Below are 24,980 nucleotides of genomic sequence, written 5' to 3' on the forward strand. Positions count from 1 at the left end.
AAGTTACTTGGATCCAAACACAGCCCTTGTTTTGTGGTTCCAGTGTCCTCAAGGTTTTGTAAAGATAGCATAATATTTGCCATACAGGTATTGATCATATAGCTGTTGAAGTGTGCTGCTACGATGCTCTAGAAAAACCTACTTTCATAGGAATACAAGTCCTCATTAACTTCCTTTCTTTAGTAATCTACATATAGTGGGAAAGATTTCATGGACTCTTAATCTAAATCCATCTGTAAAGAGGACTCAGATTACTTTAAAATTATATTAAGAAAAATACCTTGGAACCATATGACTTAAAGCATTACAAAGATGGTACAGGAACTGCATATCAAATGATTTATTTTTATTTCTTTACAGTGCTATATTTGGGATCACATTATCATTATTATACATGTAGGGTCTTTTCTTTTTTTTTTAATATATATGTATTTGGCTCCCAATATACACACTTTATATGTAGTTTAAAAAACTCCAGTAATACTAAGCATTAAATAAACTGTTTTCTTCCACATGTTCTATACTCATCATATTTAAAAATATTATTTAATCCTGAGAAAAGTCTTGCAAGAATACAAATGCTTGGAGCTGAAGATCTAAGTATTTAACATTTTCTCTGTACTCTACCTTCAAAGCTTGAACTTGACCTTCAGTAGTTATGTCCTTTAAGAGTTCACAAAATGATCGACACAAGTCGACAGCGTATGTCTGAAATTAGAAGATAAATGAGTTATTATATATTTTATATCTACATATAAATTTTGAAACAATCTTAGTCAATTTTCTAACAGACAAGGATTGAAAACATGACATAATAGCTCTTGTTCATTTCTTGATGAAATTTATGATCATAACTTTAATCTGTTAAACTCAACAAAGTGACAATTACTGCGCTGCAAAGGATCTTTTCAGGCAGGAAACTACTTAATTAGTCACAGGAATTCTATTCTTTCTGAAATCTGATTTTATTGGGTATTCAGCATGTGCCATAAAGATGAATCCAAATAGCATGCTTATAAATACATAAATGAACAAATGCATAAATGTTGGTATATGTCTCATGCCAGTAAGCCTACAGTGACATTTATAAAATGGCAATATACCTGTAAAAATTCTGTTGATGATAAGAAAACATAGGCGTTGATGATCTTAAAGCAATTTTTGAGGTTTTCTGTACTCAGCTCTGGAAAATTAAAAAAAAAAAAAAAAATACAACTCAGAAACTCATAGCCATCTGAAATACCACTAAAATAGTTAATTTCTAAAAATTAGGAAAAAAAAAAGTCGTTTTGGTTGTGATAATTGGCTAAGAAAGACAGAACAAATGAAACATATACTCAAGAGACCTGCAATTATTTAAAAATCATCTATCCTATTTGCATCCATATATCTGAGTCGGTAAATGCTGAGTAGAATGAGTGAAGTAATGATGCAGGCCTGATCTTCTCACCTAGATACCAAATGAAGTGGCATTGCGCTTTTAGACTAAAACACACTGAGCATTAGACCATATCTTGAGTACTTCAGTAAAGAAAGCATAGATTTAAGAGATGGTATACAGCAACAGTTTTTAAGAAAGAGAGGAAAAAAGAAATATCCTCAGGCAGCATCTGAAACACTGCTAAAAAAAAAATCACTCCAGAACAATAACACAAATCATAGCAAAACTAAAAAGTTTCAAATCTTCACAAGAAGTTTCATGCTAGTGCTAACAGACAAAATTGGTTTATAACTACATTGCAAGGGCTGTTATGCATTCACCACTCAACTCCATCTCTGATTGGAAAAAAAAAAATATTGACAAAAGCCTGTATAAAACCTCATCTGAAGGTAAACTGCCCCAACTTAACTATATTATTTATGCTATCACATAATACAGCAACTTTTAGTAATGAGAACAAGGAACAAGGCAAAACAACAATTTAATTTCAGTGCTGTTTGTCAACCACAATTTCAAAAATTTTATGGAGTTTGAAAATTTCCTACATAGTTATTGGCTGAATTATGGAAAACCTAATTCAAACTTCAATTCTTCACACTGGAAATCACTGTGGTTTTAAATAGAGCAGACAAAATACTCCATTGATCCATATCATTAAAATCAAAATTTTGTGTTAAAATTTTTAGGAATTCTTTAAAAATCTCAGAAATGACAAACTGAAATTTGTCTCTTTAGTACAAAGAAGCTTCAAGCTATTTAAAAACAAAAACAAAAAACAACCCACAACTCCAGCAAGTACATAAAAATATTAAAGAAGATATGAAAGACAAACAAAAACCTTATTCTTCCTTTCTGAATAGTTAAAATTTTGCTAACCCCTTAGCTTTTGCAGTCACAGTGGCATTATTTAATGCATGAACACTCCTGACAGTAGGGAAAAAAAAAACTCAAATTTTTATTAGTAAAACACTCACCAAGAAGGGCAGACATGTTCTGAAAAATTCTCAGGAGCTCAGGTGTAAGACATGGGCTATTCTCCAGTGTCACTAACCTAAGAATAGATTAAGTGAAATATTTCATATGACTCATGAAAAACATTAAGTAATTGCTTTGACCGACATAAATATTGTACCTTCTAGGAACCACAAATAACTATAACAATTGCTTGAAGCATATTTCAAATATAGTATCAGTTCTTTACAGCACATGTGTTGGTTGAGGCTTGGCTCATGCCAAGAGCAGGAACACCGTTCTGATGTGTTTTGCTATTATAAGGACAACGTGTGCAGTGCACACTTCAAAGGAACAACTGCTGTGACAAACACTTCAAGTCTTTAATTTTTTCCCCTGCATTTTCTTTTTAGGTCTAAAATAATACATCGATTATCATAAAATGACAACTATATGGTCCCACAATTTACATAAATTTAAAATTCCTCACATTTGAGAAGAGTAACTACATACAAAATTCATGCTTAAAGCCACAGCAATGTATTCTAACTTGTGTTCAGATCTAGGTGTGGGATTATTGTATTTATACAGAGTGGCCAGATTGGTAGGGACCCAAGGATCATGAATCTCCAACCCCCCCACCACGGGCAGGGCCACCAACCTCCACATTTAATACTAGACCAGGCTGCCCAAGGCCTCAACCAACCAGGCTTATGTTAGTTAAATATCTTAGCTGGCCCCCTCCTCTTTTAACAAGCAGTTAGAATCCCACCAATGTCTGCCAGCTCCATCCATATCACTCCGATGCTCTAGAACATGGGCCTATATTTTGGTTGCTGCTAAGTGATGGGTACCTCTCTGGGACCAGGCCGCTTGGTAGGGAAGAGTCTCTATTATGGTGCAGCAACAGGAAATTGGGATAATTACTACTCGTCTAGGGCTACCTGTGGGCCACAGGTTGGATATGCCTGCTCTGGAACATCTTAAAATACCACGTATACAATCTCTAGCATAGGATGGGAATAATCATATCAAGATCAATATCAGTAACATGGAAGTCCTGATCTGGTATCTTAAACCTTGTGTTAAGTATCGTGAACACAATGCTCTTCAAATTTGTTTCCTCCTCACTGACAGCATTATAAACCTTAGTTTTGCCATATATAAAACAGATCTTTCAGTGGGGTTTGGCATTTGAACTGTAAATGTTTATCTACAATTCTGATCTCAGGAATCCCTTGCTATTTCAAGACGAACTCAATATGTTCTTATTCAGCTGGAAAATTATATTGTGCCGAATTTGAACTAGAAAACAGTTTCCTCCCTTCAGAGGGTTAGCTGCATCAGAAACATCAGCAATTAGCCCTATGGTAAGCAGATTGTAGTACCACCTTTAATCTTCAGCCACCAGAGAGCATGAGACCTTTTAAAGTAGCTTCTGCATTTTATCCACGTGAACTCCATTATCTCTTCTATCAACCAGTTCTGATAATCAGTGGGTTACTGTGCTCAAGTCAAGTGTGTCAAATTGTTAGTTTAGTACGCACATTAGAGTGTCAGCTTTGTCTTGCTGTTTATTATCAATATAAAACCATAGCTTGCTATGAACTATCTGAAAATGGATCTCCTACTGAACTAGTTAGTTTTAATCATGTTTTTTTTACTGACTTCTTAACCTCAATTGTTCTGAGAAAATATATAAGATGATGTTGAGCTAAGTTATCCAGAACATAAACAAAAGCTTTAACTGTATTAAGAGTTATGTTCCTTCTTTTCTTCTGGGGATATAAAAAAAGAATAAACACTTAGAATTAGGAAGAAAACATTCTTACCACAACTCTAAACCGTCTTCTAGAAGATAGACATGCGGAGGCTGGGAAACATCAGTACTTAGCTGAATAATTGGAAGTAGAAAAGGATAGAGATTTTTGCTTTCTGCTCCCAGGCCCTATAAAAGTAAACAACATTTTATTTAAAAGGTGAAATGCTTCAAAAACCTTAACAAGAATTTTCAGAATAGAACTGAAAAAGATTTGCGATACTGTTCTATTCACAGGCGTAAATATCCATTTAAGAAATCAGACACTGAACTTCATTTCATACATGAAAGTGCTTGAGCTTTCTCTCAACAAATCTTCAGTTGTTTGTTTGCTTGTTTTTTTTTTTGTTTTGGGTTTTTTGTTTGTTTTTTGAGAACAAGCAGCTCATCAACAGTCTGCAAGAAAAAAGTTCTATACAAAACAGTTCCCTAAATAAGAAACACTGGTCATACTCTTTCTCAGAAAAGCCACAGCTCTCACAAGTAGCAAGTGTGTAAATGCCTAAATTACATTAAAGATCAAGAAAGAAATTAATCTTTGGACCTAGGCACAGTTTATAACTTTTATATATTCTGAGAATCAGGAGGAACACTTATCTTTTTCTTATTAGAAACAAAGATTCAGAGATTGATAACAGGTTTCTGGTTGTTTTTATTGTTGTTTTTTGGTTGGATGATTTTTTGGAGGGTGGCAGGGAGTTGAAGGTAACCACTCATAAATTGAAACTCATTTTATGGAGGTTTGAATTCTTAAATTGGAAACTACCACTGCTTTGCAGTATCACTACCTAAGAAAACTGAGCCTGGCTGAATGCTACTTTTGTGCAGATAAAAATAGTTTTATCAGATATTTGTGAACTGTTGTTTTTCAGTTAAGGCTTTTGTAGAATAATTTATTATTATTGCTGTTGTTCCAAAAAACTAACATTTTTAGGAAAAAAGACAACAATGAAGTAAAAGAATCTTCCATAAACGTGTTCAACCACTTTTGGTCTCCTTACAGGCCAGTAACAAAATGTTTCACAACTTATGTGACACATAAAAATACATACTATGTTTGAACTAAATTGAATTTTAAGAGAACACTATTTAATTCTTTCATTTGTAATGTATAATCACTTTTGCTACTCTGCGACTGTTTTTGTAGACTGCTAATAATATCCCCTCAGTCAAAGCTTTCCCCAACACTGTCTATAGATTCTGCATCTTCCTGTATTGATACTGGTCTACATTCTACAATCCCTTTTCAATCTTTGCTAGTTCTACTACATCTTTTTTGCAATAGTCTGGAGGGGAGAAGTTAGGATGGCATACCATTCATATTAAGGAAGAATAGTATGGATTCTGTAAGCAATACAGCCACATATTGTTTTAGATAGAATGTTGCATAGTATAGTCATTAATAATTACATAGCAAAATCTGGGTCTAAAAGTTATTCAGATTTCTTGCATTTTAAGCACCATAAGACACTCAATGAACTAGGAAAACGTGGCTTAAGAAACAACTATAATGGCAACAACAGTAGCTGACTGAGTAAAGAACATGGTAGTAAAGGTATGTTATGTAGAGACTAATGCACCCAAGAGTCATGCCACTGAAAAACATCAGAAGAAGGAGCAGGCAGATTAGGCTGCTAAAATTGAAGATGCTCAGGTATAAGTGTATTGGCAACATAAGGCTGAATTATTTCTAGCTCAGTGAGCTCACGGTGCTTCATGCTATCAAGGAAAACATGCAACATATAGATGGGCTTGGGATCAAGGAATTTAATTGACCACAGATGCTACTGCTCAGCTCATCTGTGAATGTGAATCATGCTATATCTAAGCAAGCCAAGCAGATAAGGTATGGTATGGAGGAGGATGACTGAAATATAAGTACAGGGATGCCTGGCAGGTGGATTACATCAGACAAACTCACCATGGCAAATGTCATGTGCTTACAATGGTGGAAGCAACTACCAGATGGCTGGAAAAAGATCTCATGCCCCACGCGAGCACCCAAAATACTACCCTGGGTCTTGAAAAGCAAGTCTATAGGCAACTGTAAACAACTACAGGTAAAACTATGGTACTGGAGGTGCTGGAACAGGTTGCCCAGGAGCGTGGGGATGTCCTGTCCCTGGAGGTGTTCTGGGCCACAATGGAAGGCATCCTGGGCAACCTGATTTAGTACTTGATCTAGCAGTTAGCAACTCTGCCTGTGCTGGGGTTGCTGGAACTTGATGATTCTTGAGTGCCCTTCTGATCCAAGTCACTCTATGATTCTATGAAATTTAATGTTCTTATGTAGCAACAACATATTCTGGCAGTATTAAGTTTAATACAACTTGCTGAAAAAGAGATGGTCAAAAAACTGCAGGAGAAAAAAAAAATGGTCTGAAAATCACTATATTCACTTCCCAGCATTATTACTTTTTTATTATTGCATCTAGATGCACTTGTTAACAAAGGCAAGGTGATAGTAGTTCCTGCTGAAAGACATTTTGATAGGTCTGACTATAGCATTTTAAAATATATTGAAAAAGAGGAAATATTCAAGTATGCTCAAAAATGAAGCTTATGAGAATAGATGAATTCTCAAAAGAAGAAAAAAAAGTCTAAAACAGAAATACAATTGTATGTAATACGAATCTACTATACAACAAAGGAGGTTCGAAGCTGCTATTATCTCTATTCCATATAACACAAGCACAAAGCAAAGAGAACATAAAAGCTGGGAAATTTATGAAGAGATGAGGTATTTTTTCCCAAATGCTACATAAAAATAAAAAAATATATGGAGGTTGTACAGTAAAAAGTCAATGGTAAAAACAAATAGTCAGCAATAGAAGGGTTAAAATGCTAAATATACAAGTTGACCCATAATCAGTTAATGCCAAAGGAAACTCAGAAAGACATTAAAACAAAATGTTAGAATTTAAACAAACATTTGATGATAAACTGAATTAAAACCCATTTTGAAAAGCCACACTATCTGCACGACTCATCTGTTGACCTGTGATTTAGAAACTGCTTATTTTCTGCATAAAGTATGCAAAAAGAAATGTTGAATCCCCAAGAGCTGAATGGAATACAATGGGAAAAAGAGATGTACCTCCACAACAAAATCAAGTCTGAACCATATACTCTGTTTAAGAAGAGACTGACACTCCTAACGCCTTACAGGAAACAAAGGAAGACAGAACTAGCTGTTTGATGGACAATAAAAGAGGTTCAATTATACGATTACAAAAATCAAAATTTCAGTTCTCCTGAACACAAGCAAAGTTGATTACAGAACTGCATTTCCTGAACAAGCCTCAAGATGCAAAATAGTTGAATGCTTAACATTAACCATGATTATCTCCATTATCACAGCACCATGTTTTTATTTTAAGAAAATAACATGCAGCATTTATGAACAACAGCAATATGAACAGCATTTAGAAATAGTCTTTAAAACCAAAGTATATCTAAACATTACATGTTTATCTATATAAATACATATGTAAAAAAACATGATACACACAAACCGTAGGCAACTCTCCTTCAGGAATACTGCTGAGACATAAGCAATTTTTGTGTGCTTTTGACACCTTACCTGAACAAGATGGATTAAGGTAGTTAGAATGGCACAACGTAACATATTGTGCTCCTCACTCTGCTTCCAAAGGAGAGGTAAATACTGAACCAAACATCCTACGTACGGTCGTATCTGAAATTCAACACACAAATGTGTTTCTTAATGTGTGAAACAAGGTCATTAACTTACCAGAAACAATGTTGGGGATATTTAAGAGCTACTTTTGTCATAGTAAAAAATACAACTGCTTTAATAGACTTCTCTTTCTTCTTCCTAAAACACTGTATTCTTTTCTATGCAATTGAGCTGATTTCCGACTGAACAGTGGTTTAAATACAGCATCCAACCTATAGCAAACTATTGATGACTATAATGCTTATATAGAAAACAGGAAACAAACTACTTAAATTGATAACTGAAGATGTTTTCATTATGATATATATCTTTATCACAATACAGTTACCGACCAGAAGTAATCTCAGGAAGAAAAACAATCCTTTTAGATCTAAAAGTGGTTGCGGAGTGCCACTGTACAAGAAACTTTTGAACACACTAGGTGTCCACACTAGGACATTAATCTGAAACTGCTAAAATATTACATTCACCATCCTTGTGTTCTTGAAAAAAAAAAAAAAAAGAAATTCAGTAAAGAACCACATACTCTGAGCTTCACACAAAATATCCATGAAGTCACCTATCATACATTTTAAATGTATTTCTATTCACTCAACATCTATAAACAGAATAATTCATAACTTGAGTTTTGTTTTCAGTGTTGTTCTTTGTTTTCTGAATTGAGCATTTTATGATTCCTAAAGATTATGCGTACAACTATTTTCATGTTCTGATATAATTAAAGTATTTCATATTCAGTACAGTAGCTGCAAAAGTAAATTTAACTTGTTTCATGTATCTGAATTCTTAAATACAGAAACAATTATATCCTATACACCCCAAATCACTTATTTTAAATCCAAGAAGCTTTTCAAAAACAGTGAGAAGTATGTCTATTCTTGCTCTTTTTTTCTTTTTGTAGATGATTCCATATAGGTTAAAATTGAGACAAATATTTGAAAGAAATTATACACAATTTTTGATGGAAATTACAATAAATGAGTCACTTCCCACTCATTTTTTCTTCACTAAGTTAATTATCAATGCCAGCTCCAGGGAGAAACACAGAATCACTGGAGTGCTACATCTACCCTGCAATAAAGACAGAAATGAAAGGAAATCACCAACACCTCTCCCTCTAAAACAACAGCCACCCGCTAGCTCTTCTCCACAGTTATGTCAGTATTTCTTTCAAAAACAATGACTGCAGAATTGCCATTCTTGGACATTTTCAGAATTCAGCTAGAAACAGTCCTGAAGAATCTGACAATTAATCATGATGTGAGCAAACAGGGATTACATAATGACCAAATATTTGTCCTAACCGAAATTTTTCTGCTCTGCTCTACGATAACTTAATTTATAATTAAGTACTGTAGAAGACAAATAGATTAACGTTAGACTTGTAAAGACTTGGTTTTCCCACTTCTCCTATGGCTCATACTATGTACAAAGGCAAGGAAATGTGTCATTTTTGTCATGGCTTCTCCTACAATCCTCATCTTTATCCATACCAATGAGAAATTACAAATTGAAATACACTGTCTCTGGGAATGTAAAGCTTTCTGTCCCCCAAAATGTCTCCCAGTATGCAAAGTTCAATAAAACTATAGATCAGACATAAGACTACATGATTAGGATAGAAATATAAACTTCTTCAAAATTGCAAGAATTACATTATAATAAGCAGTAGAATTCATTCTGTACTCCAAAAGGTGAGTCAATGTCAAATATAAATATTAAAGTTTTAAAAGATTAGTAGTAACTAAAAAAAAAAAAGCAATATTAGACAAAAGATAAGGAACTAAAAATTAGAAGATGACTAAATAAATATTACAGGCATCTACCATAACTAAAACCAGTCTAGTAACCAGTGATATTTTTCTACTAATTTTGTACAAGCTGAAAACTTTAAAACAAGTTCTCTGTGGTATTAGTACAAGGCTAATGCTGTTTGAAGTCTGGAAAAAAAAGTACCTGTACATTGACTCTTTCATTCACACAAGACAAAACATGAAGTACATGCATTTTTGTGTCACATTCTGTTACTTCCTGAAGAAGTTGAAAGAGCAGTGTAAACATGGATTCCAAATACTATAAGAAAAAGAAATAATAAAGCATTAGATAATAAAAAATGCAACTAATGATGTGAATTGGTAGTATTTCAGTGTGCTTATAACACTAAGACATTTATGAACTACGAAAGACGATTATAAAGTGTGCAAAATGCTATTTTTTCCAAAAATGCACAATTAACATTCACAGTTTAAAGAAAATAAAGAAATCAGATACACTGTTATTTAACAGTTCAAATATGTAATCATTGTGAACATACATCATTTTGGTGTATCAGTAAGTATAACCACAACATCATAAATAAAATAAGGCTGAAGACCATCTCAGCAGAAAAAACACAGTTTCAATCAGAGCAAAGGTATGGTCATCCAGTTTCGGGGGTCAACAGATAGAATTCAGATTTTGAACTGAAAAAGACACCTTAAAATCTCATATGTTTTGCACATCTATACTCTAAATCCTGTAATTGGTTGATTTTTCCCAAAAGAATTTCAATTAATACATAAGTCATAATGCAATGAGAATGCAAAGCTAAATTTAAATTATGAGAATAAATCTTTGCCGTATTTATAGCTAGCATTTCACTGTTTACTTAATGCCAGCCATAATAATCACTGTAATGAACACCAAAATAGGAGAACAACTAGTCCGTGACTTTAAGGTACTATTTTAACAACACATCTATCTTTAGTATTGATGTGCAACACCAAGTTGGAACGTACAGTCTGAAACAGACATACTTGAAAGTAAGTTAGAGTGGAAAGGGGATGTATTCACTAAAGACAGCATTCATACTGACTCAGTATGAAAAACTTTAGCACCTGATAACACGATATATATATATATGTATACATACTTATATACACTGATATATATATATATACACACACACACATACATGTCTCTCTCTCTCATATATATATATATATCAGTAAACAATAGGAGATTCTAATCATCACACAATAGAGAAGTTCAGAATTGTCTGACTGAATACTGCACATTAAAAATATTAAGAGCAGCAGTATGAATCTTTACATGCTTTGCCCTATGCAAAGTACAAGTAAATGCAAATACATACACACAAATGAAACAGGAAATTACATTGTTTTTCCCGCTTTCCTCCAGAAATCATACAAGGTTGGAATCATACATCCACCAAGGTTGGAAAGGACCTCTGAGATCATCAACCATAAATCTACCAGCTCATGATATTACATTCATATAAATGATCTTACCGGTAAGAATTGGTCAGTTCTGAATTCAAAGTCATCTACAGGTACATAGCCATTAAGGAAAGTAATACATATTACACACAGATACAACAGTCCAATAAGCAAGCATTTCATGGATATGTGACAGTAACAAAGTAAAAAAAAAATTGCAGCAAGTTTAAAACTCCTTATTTTTCAGCAACTCTGAATATCTCTGTTAATGTCTGAGCAGCATCTTTGTTAATAAAAGGATATTTAACTTCAGCGTTGTAGCTGTTTCAATACGGACCTGAAAGACAAAAGTCAAGACACATCAGCCTTACGTCCATTAAACTTTCTGATTCTCAGCATAGTATCTGAAAACCTGTTGTTTTGATAACTCAGTTGTCGTGCTTGTTCTACAGTCCTGTAAAAGATTTGTTTAGTTTACTCTGACACATTTGTTTGTTTTTGTTTTAGGGTCCTCTACAGTTTATTTTGCAGCATCTAGAGATACTACAAACTGCTCAAGCAGAACCGTAGAGGTCAAGAAAAAAATACACAAAATATCTAGCATGTGACAAAAATTCATATAAAGGGGAAGGAATTTAACTTGGGATTATCTCATGTCTTGCTGTCACACAAAAAGCAAATAGATAAATTCCACAAGTGGCATGTTCTTTCTTGGTGGGTGTCTGGGAAGCTCTGCTTTGAAGTCACATACTTACAAGGAAATCTATGCTGTTCTGCTGAAGCTGTATGGAATCAAAGAGCTGCTGGATTGCCAACTAGTAATAATTAAATAACAAGCTAGCTCTGCTTTTCATTTTTGATTGTTCTCGTGGGATTTTTGGTCTTCATTAGCTGTGTTTAAAACAAAGAAATAGGAATGCAGATTCTCAACTTAACTTTACATGATGGTAAACGGAAATTGCTGCTTGAAACTCCAGTTTTATTCATCTGGCTTAACAATCAATGCTGTTTCCTGTATTTGGCCAGCAGAGAACAGCTACATCAATGCTTAAAAAGCACTGTATTTCTGCATCGACAGTATCACAGAACAACTCTTATCTACACAAAGTATCTGCAAGTTAATTTCTCACAAGATACTTCACACGTTTGTTTAAAAAAAAAATAAAAACAACAGCACAGATTTGCTTTTGACAACTATTTTCCCACATTTATCACCTAGCGAGCATCTTAACATTTCATGACTGTTACCATAATTCCAGAAGTGGACTCTCCCAGAACTTCCCAACATACTATTTTCTACAAAACACGATAGACTTTGAAAGGTAGTGTTATGGAGTTTTTAACAACCTTTACAAAAAGCACGGAATTTACATATCACCAGTGTTAGGTGTAGCAGAAAACATCACTTAGTTACACTTACCACTAAGTCTTGGTCTTGAAGCAAGTTACGAATTGCCTCATATAACATAGGCCTCAAGTCTGATTTGAATTTTACTGAAATCCACTGTCCAATCAGCCAAATTACTCGTCGGCGTATTGGTTTATATCTCAAAGTAGAAGGGGAAAAAAAAAAAGTACTCATTAACTCACACTTGCTGTTCTAAAATAATTTGTTGAAGAAGAAATCTGATAAGTAGTTTCCCCAAGACAATTATTAGAAGATTTAGTTTTTTAAGACCAATATTTAACTTGCAGACATAAAGAGTTAGGCAAGACAAATCCTACCAAAGGATTTTAAGTAACAATCTATTTTGCCTCATTACTTTAATGTATTTTTCATTTTATACAACTCTGGCTTTATAAGTCATCAAGACAGCAATTTAAACAACCTACTGAGGCTTCTTTACATTGAATAAATCTAATTTATTAAAAATTCCCATAGCTATAAAATAATTGACAAAGCACACCTTCAGACAGTATGGAAGTTGTCAAACTAGCATATATGCAGCACTTCATCAGACTGGAACACAAAGCTAATGAGGAATAACATTCTATTTTTGCTTGAGATTTACTGAGTAACAATGAAGCAGGAACAATTTCCTACCAAATGCCACTGAAGCATGTCTTTCAGATGACAGAACCTTCCTGACACCTGTCCTACTGTTTATTTAAGCACCTGTGTCAAAACAACTTTCTCCATTCTTGGAATACTCATGCCTGATATGGAGCATCATCAAACTCAGATTGTTGAAAAAAGTATTATTTTTTTTTCTGGAAAACAGTCTTAGATTGTTTTCAAACCACTATCATTTGAAGAGAAGTTTTAAATGACATTTGACAAGAGTACATAGATGTCTGCCAATAGCAAGTGTTCTCAACTCCGGTGATACTTGGAGCACAATCCATACCTCTAATCTGCATTCTCCATATACACCCACTCCTTGCAGAATCATAGAATAATTCAGATTGGAAAAGATTTAGTAACTGACTGCTATGGTCATAGTTGATACGACTATCACTCTCACAATAACTGGAGATATTCAAAGAAAACAAAACACAGCAAATCTGGTCACTTCTAGCAGCACCCAGGTTTTCATTCCAAAACTTAACCTAGCTGGTCATTATCATGGTTGCATAAAATGTGACCATCTGTGGAAGAGCAGATCATACCCTCTAATCTCTTTTATCCGAACTGCTCATCTATTCCTGAAGTTGCCATTAAAGCAGCACTTCTAACATGACCCTTTTTCATTACCTTAGAATCTTAGAATCACAAAATCCTTGAAGTTGGAAGGGACAACTGAAGGCCATCTAGTCCAACTCCCCTGAAACAATCAGGGACACCACAGATTGATCAGGCTGCCCAGGGTCTGATTCAGCCTCACCTTGAAAGTCTCCAGGGACGGGGCATAAACCACCTCAATGGGTAACCTGTTCCAGTGCCTTGTCACATTCAGTGACAAGGGGTTCCTTGGGGTTCAAAAAATTTTTGCGCTGCACACACTGCATGTGTTTCTCAGCCCTTAGCAGTGCTGCTCTCACCATGCATTCATTGAGCAGCTGCACAACCCTAAGGTAAGAACTGCCTTGGTAGTCTCCAGTTACAATGGCAGCAGAAGCTGTTCAAGCAAGCAAGGCTTCAAAGTTATAGACTGACCTCTACTGTAATCTCCTGTCCCCATAGATATTTCATCCTGAGCTATCACAAATGCCACCCAAACAGTATGATGAGGTGTCTTTCCTACTATAAATATAACTAAATCAACCATTAAGGATTCCTGCCAGTTTTCACTTATGCTGAGGTACGTGGGTAGATGCCATAAATATGCCAAAGCCAGCATGAGCTATAAATACAATTGGCAGCTTTATTCAGAGATAAGCACTGTTAGAGCACAGCAGCAAAGGATTAAGCATCTGTACATTATCTGAATCTTCTGTTCTTCTGACATTTAGCCAAGCACTATAGCACTTGACCACTGGTGGGCAGCAGAATGAAGCTGCAATCCTGTTTTATTAAGACTACTGAGAAAAAAAGAAAAATACTAGGCGACACTGAGTAAACAACTGTGGTAATTATTCTACAACTCGAAATCAAGTTTATACAGCCAAATGTAAGTAATTAGAAAAAAAATGTACTGTAATGGCAAGTATTTTAATTTTCTTGAGTTTAGGAGCATCTCTCACTGCACATGCAATTCATCTGTGTTTGCCAAGAATATGCTTAAAACTGCCATTTAAAAATAAAAAAAAAGCCAACTAGTAACTCTTATTCCTTGCAGGAAATGACTTAAAATTTATAGTAGCTCCTATAGGCATTAGCATATAAATTAGTTCAATATTTCATTTTACCAGACTTAACAGTTATCTGAATTTTCAAATACAGAAGAAAAATAGAAAGGTTTTCAAAGGACGTTAGGGTCACTTTCAATGACTAATGAGAAAAATGAAACCTAATTAATCAGAGTCAAAGGGTGATTTGGAACCCACCTGATAAGACCACAAGTAATAGCATTTAGTGTCCTACCTGGCAGAAAGATGACAGCTTGAGGAACAGGGAGGAACACTGTTCTTCAAAACAGTTGTTAAGACAGACAGTGATGTCTTTCTATCTCTGCTCTGAGATCCCAAAAACTATCTTTCAAAATACCATAAAATAAATTCTAAAGGAAAGAGGTACTCACACTAAAGTCATCCAGTTGAAGAGGAATTTGGTAGGAAGCAAAACCCCTACCAAATAAATGGTCTATAAAATGTAAATGGTCTATAAAATACTCTTTACACAGAATCAGCTTTAATTATGCACACTTGTCCAACACAAATGTGCCGTCACTTCCCTACTTTATTTCTGGCAGAATGAACCGAAGAGTGCTACAGTTGGCTTATGCTTGAAGAGAACAGAAAGCAACAACAGATCAAATCAGTACCTTAGCTAAGATATTCACAGAAAAATCACTTCCACAGACTTCAGTGAGACTTGGCTCCTTAAAAGGCTATGGGAACTCAGGAGGCCTAAGTAAGTACTTTTTAAATAAGCAAATCTGATTGTCCTGAGAAAGCTTAATCAAGTTAAATAGCTGAAAGTGGAAGGCTTATAATATCTTAATAGAACATGGAAAGTGGACCTGATAACAGCTTAAATATTATTAACAACAGGCAAGCTTCATAATCACATCAGCAGCTGTTTATCTGTTCATATTTCATACTCTGGTCATTCAACGGGTACGTTTCAATACTGATCATTTTTCAGGTCTACAATAATGAGACACTGCATCTTACAGATTTGTATCAAGAATTCATGTTTAAATGAGGAATATATAACAGTCCAAAATATTTACCTGTTATGAGAAACCTGAAGTTCTGCTAGCAGTTGATTTTTAAACCACTGATCGAAATCCACACTATCAAACAGTTCATAAGCAGCCAGTCCAACTGCATTATACACTGGAGAAAATCAATAGTTATGCTTATTGTTTGCTCAAATGTTTCATCTGTCATTATAAATAATGAGGCAAATTTAATTAAAAAAAAAAAGATAACCTGACTGAAAAAAAGAAAATAAAAACTAATGAATATACTCACAAAAACGCTATCAAGAACATTTTAGCAAAAGTTATGACAGAAGAAAACTTACAGACTGCTGAAAGCAGTTAAAAGCTGTATGGACAATGAAGAATTCATTCTATTATGAATGGTTCTGTTACAGCCCTCAGACAATTCTTTTGACATAAAATACTTTCATTTCTAAAATAGTTAGACTATCTTCATGAACCTGTTGCAATTCATATAACTCATATAAGTGCTTCTATTATATGAATAGATCTTCATATCATCTTTAAGAAGTCAAGCACATACACAATAGCAGCTCTGTTTCTTCAAAGGTAAAGCAAAATTTAATTTACCAGCATCTTTAATCAGTATAGCACTGGTATCTTCCAAGTTGGTAGTTCCTACAAGACAAATAGTTAAAGGTATAACTAAAATAATGCCAGAAAACTGTTTGTTTAAGAGTTTATAATTGAACTAAACATGCTGTAAATCAAGATACCTTCACTATTTTTAGTTACAATTCAGTATTTCAGTTTTGACATCTTTTTCAGAAAATGTACTGAAATAAAATCTGTTTTCATACTGTACTTCTGACTCATTTTCTCAGAGCAATTTTAATAGCAACAAAAAGTCAGAAGGTCGTATTTTAATGAGCAGACTCAAAATCCACAAACAACAGAAGACTGTGTCTACTATGTGGTACTACTGCCAGCTGTCACTACCTAGACTCAGCTTCCAAATACTAATACACGTGAGGACATGTGCTTAGTAAAGTAAACATAAGTAAACATTTTCCAAAGTCTTGAGAATTAACATATTCTAAATACCACTTAGTACTTTAAGTCTCAAATAAAAAATATCCGGGAAATACTACTAGGGGCAACAGGAGCAAGAAATGCAAGCATGAGTACATTTCTTAGCATAAAAGCAGTATCTTTAATTCATGGGAAACAAATTAACTTTTGTAAAGAGCCTTATAGCATTTCCAGCACAGCAACTCATCCAGCAACTTATAGACATAAAATACATAAGAAGAGATTATGAATGTGAAGTCAGAAATTCTTATTTTTTGAGTGTAGTTTCTATTTCAGAGTAGGTACTAATCCACTCTGTAAAGTTCAAATTCAAAACAATGTAGTAAATAAAGTACAATGCAACCTTACAAAACCTAGCTCAAAATGATTGGAGAAAAAGTGATAGTTATGACTTATAATCTTCCATGGCCTATAAATGGACTACAAATGGTATTATAAAAAACAAACAAACAAAAAAAAAACAACCTGAATCATTTCTCAGCATATGAAGACTTCAGATTTTGTACAAAAAAGGTTAAGCTTTTAGAGTAAATTCTTCAAACTAGAAAGTACTCTTTACTCTCTAAAAACAAATATAATTTGAGCTTTCATTTTAAAAGGTTTATTTTTCCCTAACTTCTGCATAAACATGGCAGAACTAACATAAACACGAATTAACATAAAGCCCTGCAAGATTGAAGTTTCCTGTTAAAAACAACTTAGACTTTATTAAACTTGTTGATCGATCATTCTCAAGAAAGTCTGAAAGCTCACAAAAATAGAAATGCTCCAAATTTTGTTAGCCATCTAGAATTACCTCTACCTATACACACATTGCATTTTCCTTACACCAAGTTTAGCAGTCTTAATATACTAACATGCTTTCAAAAATACCACATGAATGCACTCACATTCACTCACCACATCAGATATCAGAAAGTAAAATTGTTTCACATTTCACAGAAATTTCAGTTCATAAACTGTTTATAAAAGGCAAAGAATGCTACATTTTTTGTTCCTGTATGTTTTAAACAACTTACCTTGCAGACTGTGAACCATTTCTAAAAGTACAGGAGTAAGAGTCTGATTATATTCGTGGAAAATATCAATAAAAAGAACTTCCGTACATGGCTGAAAAATTGAAAGAATCTGTTTCAGAATCAAATAAGGCAATTAAAATGTATTTTAGGCTAAATTTCATACATGCCAAATATCTTACACCAAAGGTCATAATTTAAAATGTAACATACTTCAGGAAAATCAGTTTTATATGCAATACCATTTCGGATTACACAGAATCTAAGAATTTTGATGAAAGTGTCTATGTTAGCAAGCTCTGTCGTACAAGAGTGGATCGGTGAAGTGAAACAGCAAGAATTGAGAAGCCAGCAACTGTAGATATTTCAGATTTTCTTTTTTTTCTCTTTTTTTTTTTTTTAATTAATCCAATCAATTGATATGATTGCATACTTGCATTTTGGAAGACACTGGATGTGCAGGGTTGTTTTTTCTAGTTTTAATCTGAAAGTAACCCAGCAAATAAGATGAGTTCTCTTTGCAAAACAAAGCATAGCATAGATAACAGAGAGATTCACTCCAAAAGCACACTAGGGTCTGAACTAAAAGGTAGACATGCATCTGAAACATTCTTCATTCATCACATCTGACAAAGCCAGTTTAAAGAAGAGAAAACTTCTACTGGACTTAGTAACCAACACATAGTATGCAAATGCTGAAGCAAATTCCATCCTCAAAAATGGGAAAAAAATGCATAGTTTCCAGTACATTTTAGAACGTTCCAATACTGGTAAACATATGAAGTTAATTTATGCTATTTCAAATGAAATTTTAATTACTTAATTTTTTAAAAAGTATGAGCTTATCTGTCCACCAAGTATAATCTCTCTTAGGTAAAAGTGCACTCATAGATGTCGAATGTTTTATTTCAAATTGAAATACTCACTCTCAGACTGTACTTCCAAGAATCTCCTCCTGTCTCTTCCACAGCTATTATTTCACAAAGAAAAGAAGAAAGCGTTACTTCAATTAAATTGCGGCTCAATTACAGTTTAGAATTTAGATATGCAAATGTTTAACATGTCACGGACAACTGAGAAATCTCACATTATGGAAACATTATGGATGAAGCATATGTCTATGTAAGACATCAAAAAGAAAAACAAACAAACAAAAAACCTAGCAAATATTGTAGGAGGTAATTTCTAGAGGCAATGTGCATATGAAACTCTTACACCAGTATCCAAATAAACTACAGCCTACTACACAACATGTTTCTTACTGAAGCCTTCTGGGTCTTCTTCCCACATCGTTAATTCTTCCTCTGTCAGCAGAAAATAGTGAGTGACTAGTCTCCTACATATCTCCATTAGTGTTGGATATGTGAAAAACGCTGTCTTTATCTTATGTGCTTCAAGAGTTTCAGGACTGCTATCTGAAATGAAATGTATAAAACTCCAGATTACAATTAAATGGCTTACTGATCAAATAGTACAAGGAAGAAAATAACAGATAAGAAATTCTCATTAAAAAAAAGGCTATTTTCATGGCAGACCTTCATTAAATTCATTTAAGAGTTCTCAAGCAGAACTATCATACTGAATAGCGTTACAACGCTTTTCAGCTACAACATCTAAGATAAACAGTTTTGCTGTTGCTTTAATATTATTCTTTTACATATAGCATTACTGAAGAAATCAATTAAGACACACAGACTTCAAATAGTTTCATTTATAGCTATTTAGAAAGCATATCCAAATATAGTCTTAAAAATCTAGAGTGGTGGTTTTTGGGGTATTTTGTGCTTTTTTTTAATTGTTTTTTTTAGTGTATATTTTTTGGTAAGAAGTTCACTCTGCTCATAGCAAGTAGCAATAAATACAAATACTGCATGCTGCACAGCCAACACAGTTAGTGAAGGTAGCAATAAAAATACTGCATACTATACAACCAGCATACGTACTATATGTCAGTCAGAACTTAAGAAAAATGATTTTTCTGTATTATATTTTTTTTTTAAATCACAAAATTTTCAAAATGTCAAATGCTACAGCTTTTATTAGAATATACTATGTTCTTCATGCCTCAAGTGACTACACTTCTATTTCAAAAATTCAAATGCAACTTTGATTATTAATAGAAATTTCTACTTGCAAAAACTGGATTTTAGAACACTTCTATAAATTATGGAATAATACTGAAGTACATGATTTTGAAGGACTTTAAATGTTTGGCATGCATAGTCCTTCTGACAATACAACACTCACAAAACTTCCTCCAATTAGAAAGAGAATGCTAAATGCTTTTTAATTTTGGGCAAATGTCAAACTACTATAGAATTTTTAAAAAATAAGAATATTGTTCAATGCTAAAGAAAACTATTTTTCATTATCCGTTTACAGAGGTATGTATGTAGAGTCAGGATGCAACAGTCCTACAGAAATAGAACACAAACTTTTGTTTTCCACTGCATCCCATAAATTCAATGTGTTCCTGTATTTCAGAATTTCAGAATTAGTTAACTGCAACACCAAATAATTTCATTAAACTTTTCTTAAGTTAAAGATCATAATTTGAAATGACTTCTGCAAGTCAATGCCCATATACCTTAATAAGAAGTATCAATACAGAGAAAGAAGCACTAACTGCTAAGTACTGAATGCATCAAAGGAAATTAAGAGCTGGCAATTACTAGGAAAATACTCAAGATAAAAAATGGTTTTAGCAAATAGCAGCAGTACCTTCAATATATTTGGATGGCTTGTAAGCATAGTTTTTTACAATCATCTTGATAAGATTCATGCACTGTACAATAAAGCGCTCAAATACAACTCCTTCACCAGCCTCTGTGAAAACATAGCTCACAGCAAACTCCAATGACCTCTGAATTAAAGGCGTAAACGAAAAAGGATGCTGATCCAGGAAGTCCAAAAGCTGAAATTAAGCAAGTAGAGGAGCAAAAAGATAAATCAAATGACCTTTCTGCAAGTTCCATAATAAATGCCTTCATACACTATCAAAAAACAAGGTGGGTTTTTCTCACTTATTTAGATTTTCTATGATTTCATATAAAGTAGGTACAGATGGTTAATGAATGTTATTTATTTATGGTTAATGAAGAGTTAATTTCTCCATGAAATTCTTGATTCATATTCAAGATGATCATTTTGTTTAACAAAAACTATACTTGTTATCAACTAGACCAGCTTGGGAGCAATGCAGTTTATAAAACATACCTCACACATTTAAAACCCATTCATTAAATACAACAGATTCAAGACTGGCAGATACATTTCTGAAAAAAATAAAGGGAAGGGTACTTTACAACAAAGAATTTGCAGTACCCTCCCTTTCCTTAAGAGATCTGTGACCTACTGGTTTTAAGAAACAGACATAACTGAAAAGGGACTTCTACTACTGAAAACCATTCAGCAACCAGAAAATTTACTTACCACTTTAGTGAACAGAATTATAGTCTTTTCTAGACGATCTCTGCATACATTTCCTGTCCGTATATTTCTACCTGATAAATCAGATATTTAACAACAATCATTTTTTCAGGCTTATTTTTTTCTGGTAACTACATTTCAAGACATTAATAATGGAGAACAACTTGTTTTATTTGTAGTTCAGGGATTATAGAAGCCAGAGAAAAGGCTATAGCAGAATAAACTCAAAGTTATAAAACTGAAAGTTATGAGTATGAAAAAAGAGTTATTTAATCATTTCTCTGAGTTGCAGAAAAACTCACTGTAACTGATCTGAACAAAACATAGTTCACAGTAAAAGCTCAAAGATAAAATACAAGCAAAATGCTAGCACAGACAAGGAATAAACAAAACATACAAAAGATTAAAATGTCCTCATACAAAGAATATACTACATCCTTCTTAGTTTTGCACATACATGTAGAAGACACAGCTTTTATAAAAAATAGAAAAGAGCCATACTGAGGGCACACAAGCAAAAAAAGGAGATATAATAAACTCTAATTTAGTTTAGATAGTTCTGCTTGCTTTTGCAAAGCAGCTTACTGATAAGGAAGTGGAAATACTAAACTTCAGTTTACTTTGGACACTTGAATACTCTACGATCTAAGGAACTATGACAATCATCAAACTCCAGTATGGGATGGCCTTAAAGTCATTTAATACTTGGAGACCAGCCAAAAATCAAAGGGACAGAAAGAATATGACTATGGTACAGCAGAACAAGCAAACAGCTGAATGCAAAAACACTTGTATTTTAGAAGAGCAAACAGAAATTTTGCTCTGGCATCAAACAAAGTGGCAGTTTCCATAAGATTTCCTAGAAACAAAGCTCAGAATTCAGACCAGCACCTCTTACCTAAGTATAGGCTCCTGAGTCAAGTACTTTCATTTGAATAAAAAAACCTACTTCTATTCAATCTCTGAAAATAAATTTGCTGAATCCTAAAAGAATGTCCTAACAAGTTTCACATGAATGAAAAACTTATACTGTGGATGAATTATGCTGAATGCTGCTAGCTTAAACCACAACTGCATGCATTTGGTAATTTCCTTACAGAAGAAGTAACACTAGCCAGCTATGCTCATGCTTCTGTTGACTGTGTTAACTTGTGGTTGTCTGCTCTGTGAGGTATGAAGTGCACATAGCTAAATGTGGTCATTATTTCCCATCTGCTAATTGCCAAAATAAATGGCAGACTCCAGGAAACATGAAAAGCATAAAACTCTCCCAAACAACAAGAGAATTCAAGATTACCTGAGTTTTAATAGCATCTATGCATTTTTACATTTATATCTTGTCATTCCATCACTTAAGATATTTTCTTTTTTCTCTCCAAAACAGACGTTACAACAGGTATAGTTTTGGTGGAACTAGAGCAAAATTTTGACATCTTTCCGGTGCCATTTCAGAACCATTTAAAGTATTAGCTCAGCAGTTACAAAATTACGTTTTTGATATAACTGCACTACTCTTACATCCAAATTCCAGTATTTAACTAACAGAGGCACAAACATTAAGACACTTACTACACTCCAGAAACTGCTTTAGCCGTTCAAACAGTGCATGTAGAAAACCCTGAAAAATATAAAAGTGTATGATTAAAGATTAAGCTTATTTTGTAGTACAATATGAGAAGAAAGTTAGTAAAATTGAAGTCAGTTCTGACATGTTACCAGCTCAGACATCTCCTGATCACTTTTAATTAAGTAATTAATTACAGTGGACAAGTAATTTCCCCATGAAACACATAATTAGGTAGCTATCAAACTGATTCTAAACTGACCTTGCTAATACCACATAAGCAGCAAAAATGCGTATGCAAAAATATAGACATATGCTTTACAATCTTTCCTCTTGAACACAGCAACTAATTGGATGCATACAACTGCCCTCAACTTCTGAGTGCCTTTCAGCAAAGCCGAAAGAGTTTGTGGATAAGGGAAAAGTTTGGGTTTCTTCTCTCTCTTTCTTTTTTTTTTTCCTCCTTTCCATAGATGGGCTGCATACCACAAGCGTTCATCTTGTAAGCAGAAAATACCAATCACGGACAAATATGGCATTACATTCATCATTAAGTGAGAACATTCTTTAAACCAGACAAGCCCAACCCACGGGTTACCACAGCCTGGCCCAGCTGGCACTGCAGCCCAGCCTCTGCCCCACACCAGGTTCCCCCACTGACTGGCCCAGCTCCAGGCCCATACCCACACTGCTCCCCAGCAGCCAAACAGCAGCATGCAATGAGTGCTGTCTGAGCTGCAGGCAGAACATGGGGAGGGCACAGTGCAGTGCTAGCTCGAGTTATAGCAAATCAACATGTGCATTTCGATTCATTGGCTGAACACAGTCCTGTGAACAGCAAAAAAATATGCAGCTGTGTTTTCTGTTTTGATAAAGGAATTTAAAGGAACAGATTTCAAGAATGTAAAAAAATAACAACATCTTTTTTTTGGCAATTTGCAACTCTGTTTTCAGGCAACATAAATACACAAACTAGGTGTTTTCAAATGGAGCGTACAAGGTTGCAGCCAGACATTCAACTCAAAAATCTGACTGTCCCTCTCTACTTTTATAAGCCCACTCTTGCAGGAGAAAAAAATAAAAACATTCCTCACTTCACAGTCAGCCTTATTCATATCATCACTTTTCAGCAGCACGTTTACTTGTGAAGAACCGTTTTCAAGGCTGAAGTACAGGAGTAACATTTCACCAAAAATCTCTGACAAATAGCTTGAGAGCTAACTAAGAAGTGCAGCCACTGCCATCAAACCAGGGACTGATGCATTAATTTCACAAAAACAAGGCCAAGTGTCCCACTAGTTCTGGGTTTTTGTTGTGCATTTTTTGTTTTAATAAGAAAGTATTAAAGATTAAGGCAAGTTTTGTTACTGATACACATAACTGATATCATAGATTTTATGGTGGCTGCTCCAAAAGTAATGCCTGCTATTTTGTTATATTGGCCCAGGGTATTGAAGGTAAATGCTGGTGGTATGACAGTTGAGGATGAACCTTCCTGCCAATATTCCACTATAATCTGAAGCCATGAAACAGATGGCAGCAGAGGGGCAGTCCGACAAAATGGTGTCTGATGTGTAAGTGTGGAAGAAAGAAAAGTGCATCACTGGATTGCACCATGCAGAAAAAATGGCACCCACTGACATTCACTGACACTTAACTGAACATTCATTGAGACTACACAGTGGACGTGAACACAGTGAGGCACTGGGTGGTGTGTTTCAGCAGCAGCAGAAACAGTGGGTCACCTTCACTGGTGCAGACTGTTAGAAGCACACCATGTAAGCTCTTGTTCATCACAGGAAACAATGTATAGCTGATAGAGATGACAAGATTGAAAACTAATGTTTTACAGCTGAGATTTTGCTCTACCAAATGGTATTACTGTATTTTATGTCTTGTAGTTTTCATGGAAATAAATAGGAGGCATTACTTTCAGAGCAAACCTGGTGTTATGCGTCCCAAGACAATTTCTGTTTGCTCAGCACAGCCCAGGTAGCCAGAAGGTTGCACAGGCATGCTTAAAACCACCTTTAAACATGCT

General features: G+C 34.3%; 1 protein-coding gene across 3 annotated transcripts in view; it reads right to left on the reverse strand.

Annotated features, from left to right (window-relative positions):
- IPO11 (importin 11) overlaps positions 1-24,980 on the reverse strand; it is a 73,836-nt gene that overhangs the window by 30,240 nt on the left and 18,616 nt on the right. For all 3 annotated transcript variants that reach the window (XM_031608228.2, XM_090130827.1, XM_031608229.2), the window contains exons 10-26: positions 22,945-22,993; positions 21,379-21,449; positions 20,668-20,860; positions 19,209-19,361; positions 18,873-18,916; positions 17,950-18,040; positions 16,469-16,516; positions 15,905-16,010; positions 12,550-12,676; positions 11,433-11,466; positions 11,202-11,242; positions 9,868-9,984; positions 7,795-7,908; positions 4,225-4,340; positions 2,416-2,492; positions 1,104-1,183; positions 628-708 (exon numbers count right to left, since the gene is read on the reverse strand). In XM_031608228.2, the coding sequence (XP_031464088.1) occupies positions 628-708; positions 1,104-1,183; positions 2,416-2,492; positions 4,225-4,340; positions 7,795-7,908; positions 9,868-9,984; positions 11,202-11,242; positions 11,433-11,466; positions 12,550-12,676; positions 15,905-16,010; positions 16,469-16,516; positions 17,950-18,040; positions 18,873-18,916; positions 19,209-19,361; positions 20,668-20,860; positions 21,379-21,449; positions 22,945-22,993 (1,542 nt within the window). The remainder of the gene's footprint in view (positions 1-627; positions 709-1,103; positions 1,184-2,415; positions 2,493-4,224; positions 4,341-7,794; positions 7,909-9,867; positions 9,985-11,201; positions 11,243-11,432; positions 11,467-12,549; positions 12,677-15,904; positions 16,011-16,468; positions 16,517-17,949; positions 18,041-18,872; positions 18,917-19,208; positions 19,362-20,667; positions 20,861-21,378; positions 21,450-22,944; positions 22,994-24,980) is intronic.

Source organism: Phasianus colchicus, chromosome Z (genome assembly GCF_987193195.1).
Source record: "Phasianus colchicus chromosome Z, bPhaCol1.hap1.1, whole genome shotgun sequence".
Taxonomy (NCBI): domain Eukaryota; kingdom Metazoa; phylum Chordata; class Aves; order Galliformes; family Phasianidae; genus Phasianus; species Phasianus colchicus.